Consider the following 18011-nt stretch of genomic DNA (forward strand, 5'->3'; position numbering starts at 1 on the left):
ATTTAACTCATTCATCTGTCTATCCATCTACCCACCCACTTACCCTCCATCCATCCATCCACCCCCCGCCCCCCACTCACCCATCCATCCACCCCCTCACTCCCCCACCCATCCATCCATCCACCCACCCACCCACCCATCCATCATGCCTCCCTCCAGTGCTTGCCAAGCACTTCCCATGAGTGGCCTTGTGCTGGGTGCTGAGGACCACAGAGGATTCAGGCCCAATCTCTGGCTTCAACAAGGCTCCAGACTGGTGGGAAGACTGACCACAAGCCAAGCAGTGCTATCCAGGGAATCTGGGCTATGACGTGATGAAGGAGGAATGGCATGAAATTCCTTCTGGCGAAAGGGTGACAGCTGGGCAGGGAAACTGATAGGCCAGCATAGCTGTGACGCCAGTGGGAGGTGCGTCTCCTGCCAACACTACACCCACATCCACACAGAAGCACCTAGGAATGACACAGAGAAAGCCAGGCTTGGGTGTGGTGTCCAGTGGCCATCCTCATGTGGGCAGCTGGCAGGAGGCGTCGCCCAGGGGTGGAGTGAGCTGTCCCCCAGGCCCCTGGCCCTTGATGGCCGGGTGTTGAGGGGTACCCACACAAAGAACCAAGGGGTGGCCCTCTGTGCAGGCCCAGGATCCACAGAGAAGGGCCAGCCTGAGCCCAAGGAAGCTCATGCTGTGGCCAGCCTGGTCCCTGGAAAAGACCGTCTTTTGAGGTGGGAGGCCTGGAGGCCAAGAGGGAAGCCGGCCTCTGGGTACAGCTAGTGGGAGCACACATCTTGGTGTCTTTGTAAGGGCCATGGGATGGTTTCTCCCGTCGCCAGGCCACTGACCTACCTCCGTTCTCCCCAGAATTCAGGCCCATAGCAGAGGGGGTGGTCCTCAGACTCCGCACATCACAACTTCCCACAGAGCTGAAAGAAATGCAGAGTCCTAGGCCCAGTCACAAGGGTCCAGGTCAGCGAGCCGTGGGCCCTCCCACGTGCTTGGGACTACATGACATATTACCTCAATCAGCCCCTGCAACCCGGCAAACAGGAAGGAGCAAACACCTTTAGGGAAGTTAAGAAATGGGCCCGAGCCCTCACAGCCAGCAACCAACCGCACAGGACTTGAACCTGGTCCTAACTCCGAAGCTGGTCCTCTTCAGATGCTGCCACCCTCCTCTCCAGGCTGCCAGAAGGAATATGGGGCCAGGGTTTTTAAGGATGATGACCTAAGGAAACATTCCTAAAAACCTATTTTGTTTTTACAAGCCTCCCTCTGGAGTGAAGACGAAGAATTTCAAGAGATGTAAGCAATGTTTGCAAATGGCATTAGGGTACCTGGAACACACCCCCAGGGGCAAGTCTCACGTGTGGTTTTTGCACCCCAAGCCTCTGGCCTCTGTAAGACCACAGTCGAGTTTTCTCTTGCAAGCACCGCAGGCCTCCTTGCTCAAGAGACTGGCAAACCTACTCCTAGGAGTAGGAGTAACCGTGCTCACGCGCCATTTCACGGGACCAGCACTGCCTTCCTCTGGGCGTCACGAAGCTTGAGCCACCTCCCTGGGCCGCCGGGCAGTCTGGCAGGACAGGAACCAGCTGAGGTCAGTCCTCGCGCTGGAAGGGAAACAGGGTGAGGGAGCTTTCCTGGCAGCTGGTAGGAACGTGGGTCCTCCTGAGCTTTCCTGACCTCCTGGACTCAGGATCAATGCCACAGCCCAAGAAAAGTCCCCGGATATCGGTTTCAGGGACCGCAAATGGCTGTGAGTGAACATGAAAGCAAACCAGGGGCCGCGTGGGATTGCTGGGCTGCACCGCGTGGCCAGGAGTCCCCCGTCCAGAGGCGGAGGATGTCTTCCTGCGCCCCGTGGAGAGTGGACCTGCGACGGGGGTAGCCAGGAGCCACGCAGCTGAGCCATTCTGCGGGTGTCTGGGGCCGGTCTGGCGCTGGGGCTCCATGGGGCGGGTACATTGGCCCGGCCTGCCGGGCACGAGCGGTTAGGCAGCCAGTGGCTCACGCACCCAGAGGCCACTGCCTGAAGCCGTGTCGCCTCCTGCCGTCTTTGGACGGGGCCCACCGTCCGGCAGGACACTCTCCCTGTGGAGTCTGGGGAATGTCCAAACAGCTGCATGAGCCAAGTCGCACAGAAAGGAACCTTGTAACTAAGATGCACACCCTTGCGTGGTGCCCAGTGTGTGGGTGGGTGCTGAGTAAACACTGACTTCGTGGAAGGGGTGGTCCCAAGGGCAAAACCACCTTCAATCTTTTGTGGGGGATAAAAAGACTGGGGGAAAGGTGACTGGAGCTGAGGCCAGGCTCTCAGAAGCACATCAAAAGGGACGGTCCCCAAGTGTCAATGATGCGGCCCCATGATAACAGAGGGCCCAACGGCCACCAAGAACCTTTGTGGCCACAGGGAAGACCTCAATCCCAAGATGTTAATGGGTTCTCGAGGATGATCATGGGGTTTGGGTGGGTTTTTACTGTCTTCTTTATGCTCTGGTGGTTTCCATTTGTATCCGCCCAGCCGGCCCCACAGAGCCTCAGGAGGCTGGCTCCTAGTTTGCGCCCAAGGGGGAAGACTCCCAGTCCACAGTCTTTGTCCTTGGGGAGTCGGATCTCCAGCCATGAGCACGCGCCTGTGTGTGTGGCCCACATAGAACGTCCCTGGCTTGGTCCTCTGCCTTTGTCTGTCTTTGCAGCCCGTCCCGCACACAGCATCACACTGATGCAAACCCCTGAAGGCAAACCCTGAATGTCTGAGACCGGACAGTGGCGCCCACCGCCACCTGTGAGGAGACTGTTCCGGCAGGACCAGCAGACGCTAGCCAGGAAGGTTAAATGACTGGTAAAAGTTTTGGAAAGATCATGGCCAAACCATCACTATTTGCCAATGACATATAAGGAAAACCCAAGAGAATCAATATAAGACTATTATAACCAAGGTTTTTTACAAAAGTGACCAGTTACAAAGTAAATATATCAAAGCAAGATAGCTTCTTATTAAAAACAACATGAATAAAAGGTCTTAGATGGGAAGACTACACACCATAAAGATATAAATTCTCCTGATAGTAATCTATAGATTAAACGAAACCCCCAAATTCCAAAGATTCTTTCATTAATGTCGAGAAGGGAGAGCACCAAACTTGACAAAATAATACCAAAGTTTGCACATCTAAGACATTTTTTTCAAGAGATGAGAGCGGTGTTGCCTGCTCCAAAGGATACTGAAAAGTATGAAAGCCACAATAATGGAAACCGTAGGAGCTGATGTGAGAAAAGACAATAAAATAGAAAAAGGCAGAAATGGGCCCAGGAATGTCTGTGATTCTGGCATTTGCTGCAGGTGGCACTTCCAGTTAGGGCCAGCCATCTGGAATCCCTACCTCACACCATATCTCAAAATCAACTCTGTTCAAATCAGTACTGTGATATACTCTAGAGAAACAGATGAAAGTAGAAATAATCTTGGTGTGGAAGAGAACATTCCAAGCATGACCTTAAAGGATGAAGCAGAAAAGATTCTTGGTTTTATATAAGATTTCAAATTTTATTTTAAACTTCATGTTAAATCAAAAAGAAAAAAATTAATACAATCAAAAGGCAAAAGATAAATGAGGGAAAGTAATAGATAATATGTATGTCCCAGGTTTATTGTTCTTAATATGTAAAGAGTATTTTTAAAATCAGCAAAATATTGTGAAAACTAAAGCCTCCATTAGGCAAAAAGCGAGAAGCGGCAATCATCACAGAGCACACAGAGATAGTCTATAAATAGTTGGGGAGACATGTTCAGCCTCAGTAGGGAGCAGGGAAGAGTGCATCTGCCCAGGAGACACCAGTGTTCCTTAACCGCCCAGACTGGAACCGAGAGGACACCGCTGGGAAGGTCAACAGAGCGGGAAAGGCAGGTGCCTTCCTGGGCACGGTGTGATAATGTGGAGACCTCTCAAGCACCGGCCATCTGCGGCCAGGCCTGTGTGCTGTGCTTTCCTCGCTAGCCCATTTCAATGCTGACAAGTGTGGAATGAGGCGGATTCAGTCGTTCGTGCCGTTTCATCCGGGGCGCCGCCTGGCCCCGCCTGGCTCTCATCCTGTGCTTGTCCACGCTGGCTGTACCACCTCTGACTCGGTGGTGGTATCACAAGCCCCGCCCTCAAGGTGCTGGTCGCAGCAGGCCAGCTTCCAGGAGCTGACCCGTGCACAGAGACACTCCGAGCAGAAACTAACTCTCCACGTTCCTCAGGAGGCTTGTTAAGCATGTACATTCATGCTGCTCGACAGGGGAAGTGCCTGAGAAACACCCTTCAGCAGGAAAAGGAGTTTAGAGGATGGCCCCATGCCCTGTTAGGAAAATCACACACACACACACACACACACACACACACACACACACACACAGAGTGCACAAACGCACAGAGGGCCTCAGGAATGGGGCGCTCCAGCATGCCACCAGAAGTTGGGATGAACTGTCCACCAGGCCTCAAACAGTGGGGACAGGTCAGTCAACATTCTGGCCCCGGAGTGGCATGGGGTAAACCTGGCACGAACCCAGAATGACAATGAACCCAATTCTGTGCCCTCTGGCCCCAAAGGAAATGACATGTAAGCAGTGGTTATCGCTGAGAGTGGAGCTGTGGCATTTTCCTCTTTGACGCTTTCTACATTCCTGAAATAGTGCCCGATGGCCATGTGCTGGCTTCACGGCTGGCGTCTGCAGGCTGTAGGGCAAGCCAGCTGCTGTCCATCACTCCCAGAAGACAGGCGCGACGATGCAAGCAAGTCCTCCAAGAACCTGTCCGCGGGACGCTGACAGCTGAATGAGCTGTGGCCCTCAGCGCAGCACGCTGGACCCGGGACAGCTCCTTGCAGCTGTTGGTAGAAACCGCCCACCCAGAGGGGTATTACACTCAGGTGGGAGTTCCCCCAGTTAAAACTATGACCCTGATACTAGCAAGGGCCCACTCTGTGCTGGCCCTGTGCTGGGCCGAGGACATCGGGATGGTCGCGCGTGTGCTCTGGGCCAGACCACTTCCTGGCCATGTTTGGGCCATGGCGGTGACTGAGGCTTCCAGGGTCAGTTTTCTCACATGTAAAATGGGCATGTTAGTACGACTGCCCTCAACCCGGCTGTCTGAGGGTCCAGGAATAGTGACAACAAAGTCCCTGCATACAGTGTTCAATAAAAGCAGCTCCTCTTACCCAGTCACTTGCTCCTGGCCGCCCTTCGGGGCCCAGGGTGGGGTTGGGTTCCCCTTTTCTAGGCATGATAACTGAGGCTTGAGAAGTCAAGGAACCACTCTGGCAGTTCCCAAAGCTGGAAATTCAGTCTTTTAAAAACAGGTCCTGCCCTGCCCTTCCCGTGCTCGGAGGCTCAGAGCTATTTGGAAGCAAGAAGCCATCCCTGGTCCCCTGGCACCGCCTGTGGTCCTTGGGTGCCTGGGTCATGTCTCCCTGCTCCACTCCAAGGCAAAAGAGCGGCTGCTGATGACAGAGAGGAACCCGCGAGCCGGTCGTGCTGAGCAGGGACCCACAAGTGACCACCTGGGGGTCTACCCCCCTCTGACCTGGTCTCTGCCGGAAGGCAGGCACACTCGCCCACGGGGCTGGGCGGGGAGCTGCCAAGCAGCATGGGCATCCTGCCGATGGCAGAACAGCTGGATCCGTACTGCAAACCGGAATGAAGGAATGTGCGTGAGGCCAGCAGCTCAGCACCCTAAACTGACCAGACCCATGTGACGCATTTATTTTCTTTGGAAACATTTCCCTGATGGAAACTTTGATTTCCACACAGAATGGATTTTCTTCTCCTTAGAAATCTCAAATTACATCATTCAGGTAAGCTTAAAATAGGATTTAATTACATGATAAAGTCAAAGCAGTTAACAAAGAATCAGATTGGCATCACTGAGCACTCAGTGAAGCAGAGCTTTGGAAGAAATCTCAGAATGCAGATCATCAGACCAGAAAGCACGCGGCCTCCTCTCTGGCATGTGAACACAGCACGTGCAAAGTCCTAATTATCAAAAAAAGAGTCCATCAGGAAGAGGTGATCATACGGATTTTCTTTGCACACAGCAAATCTGGCGGAGGCATCTGCCCTGCGCCTTGTGGGGGGAGCCCTCCCCGGGAGGCCGGGGGAGAGGCCGGCGCGGGTATATGAGCACAGGTGCGTTCAGAAAGGGGCAGCATTTCCATACCGTCTGGAACTAGGATCTGAGGTCCCCATCTCCATCAGGTGGACCAGCTTACCTAGATTCAGCTGAACGTGCCACGTGACTACAGCTTTGATTTCAAACTTCCTATACGGGGTTTATGGACGGAAAACTCCGACCACCACGATGGCCTCTCCAGCACTCTGCTTTCCAAAAGGACAGCAGTCCAGAGGTTTTTATAGAGCTACAAAAAATAAGCACATACATGAATAATAAACACGGTTCCTCACATAGCCGAGGGGACCGACGCAGATCCCCTCATACACTTTTGTTGAAAACACAGAAAATCCTCTGGTCACTTTTTAAGAAAATTCTAAGATGACTTTATTTACATCAATCTTTCTTTCTCACAAAAAACAACTGGAAACACGTAATACTTTAAAACACATTTCTGACAACAGCTTTGTACGTGTCCTTTTCTCTGGGAACTCTCGTAGGGGGAGGCCCGCAGGGGTTCTGCAGGTGAGCGCTAGCTGTCTGCTCTGACACGTGCCCCCTCCCCTGCACAGCTGCCTGTGCGCGGGCCCCGTCCGTCTGCCCTGTCTGCCTGCACGTCTGGGCCAGTGGGCCGCCTCCTCTAGCATGCTCACACCAAACCCTTTCTGCCAGGCTGCCCCGTGGGAAAAGCAGAGCAGCGTCTGTCCTGGAGGAAGGCCATGCACATCACAGGAGCTGCTGACTGGTTCTTCATCCACCCCAAACACGGCGCCCAGGCTGACAGGTCTCCAGTCCACAGAGCCAGGGAAGGGGCCTCCTATGTACCGGGCTGGCCTTGACAAACTTTACTTTTTTTTTTAAGTAGGCTCCACACCCAACATGGGGCTTGAACGCACAACCTGAGATCGAGAGTCGCATGCTCAACCACGGAGCCAGTCAGCTGCTCCTTACTTTGAAGAAGCCAGTGTCCCTGCACCTGCTGAATGCACTCCTGGGCCCCTCCAACTGCTCTGCTTGCTCCCCCAGAGACACTCAGCCTCGCTCTCTCCACACGGATCACATATGGCAATTTGGAGCATAATGCTTCATGGAATGATCGTCTTCAATAACCTCTGGCAGCCGGGGCTGTTCACTTAAAATGCACTTCTCACCTAGCAGCCCCTGGTTAAAATGTGTGCCGTATACACCTGCCTGTCAGGTGAGGCCTCGGGATTCCACAGTGGAATCTGGAGCCAGAAAGAGCCTGCAGCTCAGGGACAGGCTCCTGCGCACCGGCCACTCTTCAGCCCGGGGGCCGGGCTGTCTCTGCAGGGCATGCACACATGCACAGGGCTCCAGTGAGCCGGCCGCCCTGGCTCCTTCTGCACCCGCTAACACGCCTGGGGACTCAGGGCCTTGCATGATGCCATGTCCACGTCCTCCTCAAGTGCATGTCAGCCTGATGCCTGGTAAGTGTCCCCATGGGCAGGTCAGCCTCCCCCCATGGCCTTATTGGCACGTCCTCCTGCGTGTGCCCACTGGGGCCCGGGCCACACTGGGCACCGAGGTCCGGTCTCCTGTCTTCTCTCCAGGTGGTAAATCTCTACCCACACCCTGGCTCTGCTGTTTCCTGGCTGGGCAGCTGTGGGCAGGCCACCTGGCTTCTCTGGATGTTGGGTTTCTCCCTGGCAAAGTGGGTGTGAACAGACACCGTGTGGGAGGGGGCTAGAGGGCAGCAGGCCTCTAAAGATGTTACTGTCCCCATGCCGGCCTGGGGACTTCTTCTGTCTTGCCCATCCCAGGGCCCAGTATACCATCCCAACCCCAGGTGTGGCTGGGCCGGGCCACGGCCAGGGCACCTGCTCGCTTCCCTGGAGAAGTCTGTTCCCCTGAGCACACATAGAGGGCTCCTGCCTCCTTATGTTCAGTCTCCACTGAAACAGCCTGAGTTGAAAGCAGGTGTTTCAGCACAAAGAACACGGCCTTGGGGGTTGGGGTCAGGTGGGGTCCTGGTCTCTGAGACCTCAGGCAAGCGGTAACACCAAGCTGCAGGTGTGCACTACTGGAGGGCGCTGAGCAGACCTGTGAGCGTCCCGCAGCACGCAGGGGTAGGGGTGGGCTCAGGAACGAGCAAAGCTAGGGTCCCACGGCAGGACAAAGTGGGGGCACCTGCCTGAGGGTGGCACTTGGGCTGGAGGCCAGAGAAGAGCTGAGAGGCAGCGTTCTGCTTAGGTGCAATATGTGGAAGTGCTCCAGGCAGCAGGGACAGCAGGTACAAAGGCCCTGTGGTGGGAAAGCCTAGCATAACAGAAGAACAGAGGGGGACAGTCAGGCTGGAGTCCAGCGGGCAGGAGGAGCACAGCATAAAATGACCCTGCAGAACCAGGCAGACAGAGGTCAGGCTGCCTGCGCCGGGGGTGAGGGAAGGGATGTACATGCAGGTTTGGGGATGAGGGATGGTGGTGGAGCACTCAGCAGAGGAGTGACCTGACAAGATCACTTGAAGAAATCATTCTGGAGCATAGCACGGCAAGGGAGATCCGGGAGCCAAGCGGGGGCTGCTGGGAAGCCAAAGTACCAGGGGTGAGCGGTCGGTGGACAGAAAGGGTCAAGGTCCTGCACTGTGAGATGTCAGGAAGACCCAGCACTGGCAACGGCCCCTGGGGGTGTGAGAACAGGAGCACCGCCGCAGGGCCTGGCACTTGGCAGGGGCTCGTGCTGATCCCAGCACCCCGGCCCTAGGAGGGCGGTGTCGCCAGCCCACGTCCCCCGGGAAGGCAGGCTGGGGTGAGGCTAACTCGCCCCAGACCACCCTGACCTCTCCTGGCCCCTCCCTCCACTGCTGCCCAAGTGTGACCACGTTCCGGAAGGCGCCAGGGTGCTCCTGGCCCATGCCATCAGCCCAGGCTCGGCAACAATCATCAGCACCCCCAGAGCTGCCCCCACTGGTGCTCGGATGCGCGGTATTTCCCACCCGGCCATGGGGGGCCTCACCTCGCCGTCGGCTCTGCCAATCGGGGAGTCCAGGACAAAGTCGGGAGGGGCGATCACGTCCACCAGGGCAACGGCATCGTCTTTCAGCTGTTGGAAAACAAAGTCCATTCACTTGGCAACCCCCAGAAATCTCCATGGCGACCGCTGAGAAACAGAGCACTGGCCGTTTGTTGCTACAACCGGCTAGCAACGGTAACCCCAGCAGGCGTGTGCGTGGCTTGGTTACTAATGCATTATCTTTTCATTGGCCTGCATCACAGATTCCCTTGGTGTGTGTCTGCATATTTTCTCCATGTTGCTAATCACTCAAGACTTCCAGTGCATTAACTGTTTTTCAATAAGGTAGGGGCTGCTTGTAAAAGCGGCTCAGCAGCTCACTCACCGGCAAACGTCCTCAGGTTTGTGTCTGAGTCCTGCCCGATCCGGGCAGCCGCCGTTCCAGCAGTGGAAAACATGTCCAGAAAAAATGTGCCAGGGAAGGTGTTTATGGGCACCTGGGAAGGCTGTCCTACGAAGGCTGTATGGTGTGCGGAGGTTTTATGATGCCCCTGTCCCCTCGTGCAAGTGGTTCTTCAATAGGACACGTGGGATTTATGGGAGAAGACTCCCAAGAACTTTCTTGAAATGCAAAAACATTTTTTTTTTTTAATAATTGTGAAGTTCATTGGCTGCACCGACCAGAGCCCTGGAGTGGGACGGTTTCGGCAACGCAGACGGAAAGCAACTGACCGGCTCGGAATAACCCAGTCCACACAAGAGAGGAGAGGAGAACATCCTCGTGGTTCAGGTGCTGCTCATTAGCGTACCCGCCCCCTTGCTCCATGGCCACACACCCTCTGCCCCTCGGCTCACAGATGGACGAGTCTGCCCACTTCAGATGGAACCATCAGCACAGCAAGGCCCCTTGTCTGGCTAAGGGTCAGCACACCTGCCATATAACAGCAGGAAATGGCCTGGCTCAGCGGCCACCTCTGCCGAGGACACACCAATGCACCCACAGATGATGCACGAGTGAACTGCTGGATGGCGCTGGCGCCCCCTCCACCTGTCTGACCCAGGCCCCCCGGAGTGACAACAAGGACCTGGGCCTCCCTGGTGGCGGATGGAGACGAGGTATTGGCTGCATGACTATGCATGTGACCACTTGCCCGCCTGGGCCACAGCTGCCAGGTGCGGGTCCCAGGGGACGCAGCTGTTTGAGAGCAAGGGGGACACACCCAGGAAACCCTCTAGTCACTGGTTTTACTGGACAGAGAGTACACGTGGCCACACAGCGGTATGGTCACAGATGCACTCCGATCCAGAACCTCCAGAGACTGAGGGATGGCCACTGGCGAGCTGAGTCTGGGGAGAGGTTTAAAACCAATCAGAGGTGCTGCCTGGAACCACATCGACTCTGAGCTCTGAGAGGGAGAAATGGAGTGGCATGTCGCCAGTCATTTGAGACACATTATAAAATGATTTCCTGCCATCAAGAGAAGAGACGACACTGCTAAGGACAGTTGCCTAGTTCAGCGGCACCAGCACGTGTGGCCCTTCAAGTGTAAGCTGGTGACAATCAAAGACAAACACCTCAGTCACACGGGCACCTTTCCATGGCCAACAGCCGTGGGGCTATAGTGGCTGATGGGACGGCATAGCTCTGGACACGTCCACCCCCGTAGAAAGGCCCACTGGATAGAGCGCCTCTAGAGCATAGGGTGGGGGTTTGGCCCACGTGACCTTTCTGGGTGATAAAGGTAAAAGAATGCCAAACACAAGAAAAATACCATGAAATGAATTTAAGCTGGAGGCTGAGTCCCTTGGAAAGCTTAAGAGAATTACCAGGGCGGCTGTAAAAAGTGCATAACAGAGTACAGACTCTAAGACATTCCCTAAAAGTTACTCTTTGCCCAAGATTCCTGACATAGGCATATTTTCTTGTAATCTTCCTGTTTTTGCTCAGCGTTGCACACACACGAATGTGTGCAAAGCAAAGGTGTGTGTCACTATGCAGTGGTTACACATAACGCGGGGAATCATGACGACACGAGAGTGATTGCAGCTCACCTGTGAGCACAGGTCCAGGATGGCGTTCTGGATCATTTTACCTGCTTGCTCACCACAAAAGTAGCCACCTGTAAGCACAGCACTGGTTACGCTGGGGCCTGGTACCCAACGTCCACATTAGCCCCCCAGGTGCTTTATGTGAGGTCTCCTAGCTGCAGGAACATGCTGGCCGGGACCAGGGTTCCCGTGTCCCTTTCCCATCACTGTGCACGAGCCAGGAGGTCACAGCCAGGCCAGGAGACCTCCTTGACCACCACCAACCATGATCACCCCACCTCCACCACCATTACTATCATCACCACCATCATCATCATCACCATCACCACCATCACCATCGTCATCATCACCATCACCACCATCGTCATCATCACCATTCACCACCACCACCACCATCACCATCATCATCACCATCATCATCACCATCATCACCATCACCACCATCACCACCATCACCACCATCATCATCACCATCACCACCATCACCATCATCATCACCATCACCACCATCATCACCATCACCACCACCATCATCATCAAAACCATCATCACCACCATCATCACCATCACCATCACCATCACCACCATCATTATCACCATCATCATCACCATCACCACCATCATCACCATCACCATCACCACCACCATCACCACCACCATCATCATCATCACCATCATCACCATCACCATCACCACCAGCATCACCATCACCATCACCATCACCACCACCATCATCATCATCACCATCATGACCACCATCATCACCACCACCACCACCACCATCACCATCACCACCATCATCACCATCACCATCACCACCACCATCACCACCACCATCATCATCACCATCATCACCATCATCACCACCATCATCACCACCACCAGCATCACCACCACCATCATCATCACCACCATCACCACCATCACCACCACCATCATCATCAAAACCATCACCTGCACCACCACCACCACCATGGTGGGCTTGCCATGGCATCTTGCGGGCCCAAGGCCGTGGCCTGTGCATCAGGCACATTTGCTACGCACATTTGCTGCAGAATCTTTTGTTTGATTTTTGTGAAAGAAACTGTCCATCCCTTGGAATTGTCATGTCTTAGCACACAGTCCCCTGCCCGACACCCTGCCACTCCCTGGGTCTGAAGCCCGCTCTCCCCTTATAAGCCTAGCCACGTGCTCTCACCACCTCTGTGGGGCAACACCAGGCCTGAGGGAGAAAACCTGGTTCTTGGCGAGGGGAGCAGGACAAACAGTCTTACTCTTCAGAAAGCCAAGACATACACACAGGGTGAGGACAGACACACAGGATGTCATACATTAACATGTCTCGGGGGAGATCAGAGAAAATGGTCTAAAAATGCTCCTTAGAAGGACAACAATGAAAACAGATTGAGAAATTCAGGCTTATCCCATTTTCACCAATCTTCTGGAATCAGCCCCCACACCACCTCCTCCAAGAAGCCCTCCTGGGTCCTCCGGCTGGGCATTCCTAAGAGTGCTTCCCAGCAGCCTGGGCTCGTGTCTATCTGGGCCCCATGGGCCGGGAGGCATGGGCTTCAGCTCACTATAGACCAGCTCCCTGCCTAGCTAACGTGGGCCTCCTGGAAATATTCTCTGAACTGGAAACAGACTTCAAAGGGACCCTGGACGAAAGGGAAACGTCCTGTCCTGATGCCACTTTTCTTACTGTGGATTCTAGGCTCCTCATCCGCCCACAGGGCTCCCGCAGCCTGTGAGGAACGCTCAGTGAATGCACATGGAGGTAATACCTCGTGAGAAAGGCCAAGTCTCCTGGATAGGACACGGCTGTAATCCCGGGGCACGACCGGGCAGAACAGGATGGGGGGGGCAGGTGCCCACCGCAGGGGCCTCACCTTGGTAGAGCAGGGCCGTGTGCTGGCTCAGGGACCACAGGGCATAGAGGGCACTGAGCCGCCCCAGCACGGCCCGCAGTGGGGGTGGCACGCGGGGCTGGTGCGTGTACTCATGGAACCTCCACACCACCGTGAGCTCCAGGAACGCCAGGGCCAAGGGATGGCAGTAGTACACCTTAAAACAAAACACAACACAGGGCCGCCAACCCCCGTGAGCCGGCAGCTGGGGCCCTGGTTACAGCCTGCAGGGGGGGGAGTGGTGGAAGAAACCACTGGGCACACAGACCAGGGTGGGAGCTCTAGAGCACGTCCCCGGGTGGGACAGTGACACCAAATGAAGTCGTGCACGGAGGGGGCACGGCATGAGAATCACCTGTGTGCAAACACCACGGGAAGGCCAGTGGCAAGAGAAAGCCAAGGCCGAGGCCAGCGTCCGTGCGCTCCATGACCTAGGGAAGGCCAGTGGCCGCTCTAAGCTGGCCTGCATGTGCAAAAGGAGTTCTGATGCCCACTGTGTTTGCAGGAGCAGGAGGCCTTGGCAGGTCTTCTGGCCCAATGTGTCCTTCTTAACCAGCACCCCCAGAGCCCGCTGAGCATCATCAGCTTCATTAGATTTTCTTTTCCCATCTCCACTGTCATTTTAACAGATCTGTTCTAATGAGAAGAACAGCACTCACGTGGCCCGACCTGTACTGACGAGCATGCGGTGCCTTCCCACCACAGGCTCAGGAGCCGGGTCTACACCCGACCCTGGCTGGCATCTTTGGTTGTCAAAACTCAGGGGTGCTGTTGACATCTGTGGGCAGAGGTGGGGTGCTGCTGAGCATCCTACAGCATACAGGACAGGCCCCTCAAGAATTGTCCGTGGATGGGTCCGGATGGAGCCTCTGCTCCAAGCTCCACTAGGCAGGGACAGGCAGTGAGGCCGCAGCTCTGCCCGTGAGCTCCTGCACAGTCCGCTGACCGCCCCCCCCCCCCCGGGCCGTGTCATTTAACTGTCCCCGCGGGGAGTCTAACGTGGCTGGGGGTCGGCTGTCGCTCCGAAGCAGCGAACCCAGGACAAGTGCTTGCAGAGTGCGAGCGCTCGAGGGCAGGGCCAGCACTTGTGAAGAGTCTGGAGGGCCAGCCCCTTCCCCCAGCCCCTCCCCCTCTCCCGCGAGCCCCCACCCCCACGAAGCCCTAAACCATCAGGTCCAGCTGTTCATTTCTGCTATGCTCTAATTCCTGAGGATATTTGCACAGGAGCGAATCATGGACACTTCAGGCAAAAAACGAACTCCTCATTGTCCACGTTCAGACCTCAGTTCAGGGCAAAGAGCCAGGCCCTGGGGATATGGCGCCGGGTTCCGGGCCAGCGCCAGCACAGCTGAGCCCGGCGACCCAGGGTATCTCTCTTGGCCCCGATTGCCCGATCCATCAGAAAAGACGGCAGGAAACGACCCGTGTCAGGAGCCCCGGGTGCGGTGGGGCGGGGAGAACATGGCTCATCGGCCTTCGGAGGCCAGCAGCTCTGGGCATACAGGGCCCCACCGCCCACCGTTTTACATGTGCTCACTTTGACCATGGGAGGGTACTACTCGGCCAAAAAAGACAATAAGCGCATCTTTTTTTTTTTTTTTTAAAGAACCTACTGTGTGCGGCCAGCTTGCAGTAGGTGCACAGCAAGGGGCAGCTGTTTTGGGGGGGGCAGGAGGGGATGCGAGATAAATGCGCTTCCCCCACAAGTCAGAGTCAGCACGCTCTGTATTTTCACGGAAAAGCAGCCACTAACTGCCCCAACAGGGCAGAGCAGCTCCCGCCCCCACGACCTGCCGGACACCATCCTTCCCCTGCACAGCCCCGGGTCATGCTCGGGGACTTCTGTGCTGGTGCTGGTTCCCCGGCCAGCGGGGAGCCCTTCCCCAGCGGGACGCCCTGCTGGTCCTGCCGCATGTGCGTCCCCAGCCTGCAGCCTGTCTCCTGACTTTGTTTATAGAAATGGTGAGCGTTGACACAATCACATCTGACCACTTTCTCTTTTTTTATGGCTTCTAGTTTCCGGTCTCAAGAAGGCGTGTTCCATGCCAAGGCTACACACGCATTCTCTCTGAAATTTTTCTCTCGTGCCTGGTTGCTGCTCAGGTCACCGTATGGTAAGGGGCTGTGTCCTCCTGGGGCGTCCGTGAGTGTCCAGCCCAGGCCGTGAGAGCTGACCCAGGGCTTGCTCTTCACAGCCTCCGGGATCAGAGCCAGGCTAGGCTGGCCTCTCCCGACCTTTTCTGCCGTGTGACTCACTGAAATGCTGCCAAGGAGTGCTTTAACGAAGGTGTAAAGGTGAATTATTTCTAAAACGGCTGAGCCCCTCTGCCTGAGGTCTGGTGTCAGGGTGCCGGGCACGGGCCAGCAGGCAGGCGTGCAGAGGGACAGCACGGAGACCCACAGCCACCTCCAGGGAGCTCTTCGGGATTCGCACGCAGTGGGAATGGGTGCCTCTTATGCTCTCCATCTCTTTGGGGCCTTGGCTTGTGACTTTAGGGAGGCCCTCCACTTCCTCTTCCGAGTGACAGCCTGATGGGCAGGGAACGGGGTGACATGGGACAGGCTAATCCACCCCCGTCAGTGTCCAAAAGACTAAGCCTGCTGTGGCCCCAGCAGTTCCAGAAGGATCCCTGCCATGCCTCCTACTTTGGTCGCCGTGGCACTGAGATCAAGTTTACTAATGGGGGCCACCTGCTGAATTCCTATAAGCCCTGGGTTCCAGTTATCCATCCAGGTCTTTCCAGGCAAGACCCCATCCTGTTCCCTCACTTGCACACCTGGGGCAGGTGTGTCCAGCAGGTCCCTGGGAACACCGCTGGCTTTGCTCCTGACCGCGTCCACCCAAGCACTGAAGCTGCCCACCACAGTGTAATGGGAGGGGTCGGGGTTCATTCAGAGGAGATGGGCAGATGTAGATGCTGAGTTCTCAGAGGACATGAAACGAACCTCACAAAATACAAGGCCAAGGAGAAGGAACGACACCAGTTCTAGAAACTTCTTATGTTTCCTTTATCCGTGGCCTCCCAAATGACAGCCGTCACCCCAGATGGACTGGATGTATGGGTCACAACAGGCCAGATCCTGATGCTAGGAGGTGTTTTAGAGTGGGCTGCCTTTGTGCGGTAGGTTCCGGAACATGGGAGCCAGCCCCGTCCAAGCATGAGAACCAAAGCCACCCTGGGACCATTCCCACCAAGGCTCCCCGAGAAGGGCAGTAATGCCCTGAGAGAAAGCAAGTGTGACCTTGCGTGAGTCACCAAGCCACCACCAGTTGGCTGAGAGGGACCAGGGCTGGGGCCCCACAACCCAGCGTCCCCACTCCCACAGTAACAGCTCCAGCCACAGCCAGACGCTGCCAGGCACCTTGAACACAACACCCACAGTCCAGCAAGGTCCCTGCAGCAGACCAAGGTGCAGAGAAGCCATGCTCCCGCGGTCACAGGGGCCGGAGGGCCCGGCCGCCACCACCACCATGACAGGCAGCTTACCGAGGCCACGGCAGTGCAGGAATTGGGAGTGAATCAAACAAGCGATTTTTTAAAACAGACATATACCTGACTGTTGTTTCTTGCTTCAAAGTCATTGCTTCCTGATCTTTTCTCTTGATTTAATTTCTGATAACTCTCGCGGAGCAGGTAACAAACCAACCACTCGTAAGCCGCCAGGGGAACTTCAAAACAAGAAACAGAAAAACCAAAAGTAACCATAGAGCATCTACCGTCTGCAGAGCCCTCCCCCGGGACGGGCGGATGGGCAGCTCGTCGGCACCGAGCCATCTTCGGGACGAGTGTGTGAGACATGGACACCGAGGCACAGCGAGGGCACCCCACGTTCCGCACTGTTCCAGCAACCACAGGCCACGGGGCCACAGAGCCACCTTTGTGGTGAGCGCCTTGTTTGGGAGGGCTGCAAATTCTGGCTGGGGCTCACGTGCTTCATCTGCCGGGACACGGTACATCCCCTCAGTGTCACTACGGATTTGCGGGGACATCAGGGCACCTTTGCAGCAGAGGACAGGCAGGCGGCAGGAGGGAGGGGTGCCCGTTCCCTGGCCAGTCCAGCCCTTGGCCTCCCTGGGGCTGGGGGGCAGCTGAGCTGGGCGTTCTCACCAGCTCTCCCAAGGAGCCCCTCCCAAGGTGCTCTGAGGGAGGAGACAGAGGGCAGACATAGGGGCCGGCACTGGAAGGAGTCGAAGGAAGACCCACCAGAGAGACTGCAGGGCGCCCCCATCCCCTGTCCTGTCCCTGCCCCCAGCGCTGGCCACGTCTGTGGGCCCCTCTCCTCGTCACATCTCAGCCAGGGCTGACGCTGACACGGCATATCCTACGGACCAGGCAGGTTCCAAACTCCCCAGAACACCCTGCCACACAGAGCTGTTACCACCCTCCCGAGGACGACCTGGGGCACGGAGGGAGTGGGCAGGAGTTGGCTGACCTGGACACGTGGCCCCGAGTCCACACTTTCACGCCCCCGCCCCCGGCACAGAGTCGGGCGCAGAGTTGGGCACCAGGGTGAGGCCACAGGGCACAGGGGAGCCCTTCTGCTCAGCAGCTGCTCTAGGCTCAGAGTTCCCAGGAGGGACGGTGGGGACCCAGCCACACTGGGTCTGGGCCCAAAGCCTGGGCGAAGGGTCCTTGGGATTGCTCCTGCGTCACACAGCCCACTCCCGGGAAGAAGACAGGCGGCACTCTCGGGGTCCTATCGCGGACCCTCGACCGGATCAGCACAACCGAGACGTCCGTGAAAGCAGACAAACCGCCTCATGGACTGCACTTTCCCTGAGGTCTCCTCTCACAGCTGTGTCCTCAGTCCAGAGTCCTGCCACGCGTGGTAGCTCTAATGGGAGCCCCAAAGACATGCTCACATCCTGCCCCAAGCCTGTGAACGTCTTTCTCGGGAAAAGGCAGACGTAATCAGAGAGGAGATCCCCGGGAGTGGGTG

General features: G+C 56.1%; 1 protein-coding gene across 3 annotated transcripts in view; it reads right to left on the minus strand.

The window, feature by feature from the left end:
* Positions 1 to 5831: 5831 nt before the first annotated feature.
* ACOX3 (acyl-CoA oxidase 3, pristanoyl) overlaps positions 5832 to 18011 on the minus strand; it is a 41065-nt gene continuing 28885 nt past the window's right edge. For 2 of the 3 annotated variants that reach the window (XM_028089097.2, XM_088021265.1), the window contains 6 exons: positions 16625 to 16740; positions 13053 to 13227; positions 11167 to 11234; positions 9118 to 9204; positions 6245 to 6391; positions 5832 to 6008 (listed from right to left, as the gene is read on the minus strand). In XM_028089097.2, the coding sequence (XP_027944898.2) occupies positions 6272 to 6391; positions 9118 to 9204; positions 11167 to 11234; positions 13053 to 13227; positions 16625 to 16740 (566 nt within the window). In that variant the 3' untranslated portion in view covers positions 5832 to 6008; positions 6245 to 6271. The remainder of the gene's footprint in view (positions 6009 to 6244; positions 6392 to 9117; positions 9205 to 11166; positions 11235 to 13052; positions 13228 to 16624; positions 16741 to 18011) is intronic. The other variant, XM_028089106.2, reaches the window with a different exon arrangement.

This window comes from Eumetopias jubatus, unplaced genomic scaffold (genome assembly GCF_037043125.1).
Source record: "Eumetopias jubatus isolate StellerSeaLion01/CBP00866 unplaced genomic scaffold, mEumJub1_p1.0 scaffold_2, whole genome shotgun sequence".
In the NCBI taxonomy this organism is placed as follows: domain Eukaryota; kingdom Metazoa; phylum Chordata; class Mammalia; order Carnivora; family Otariidae; genus Eumetopias; species Eumetopias jubatus.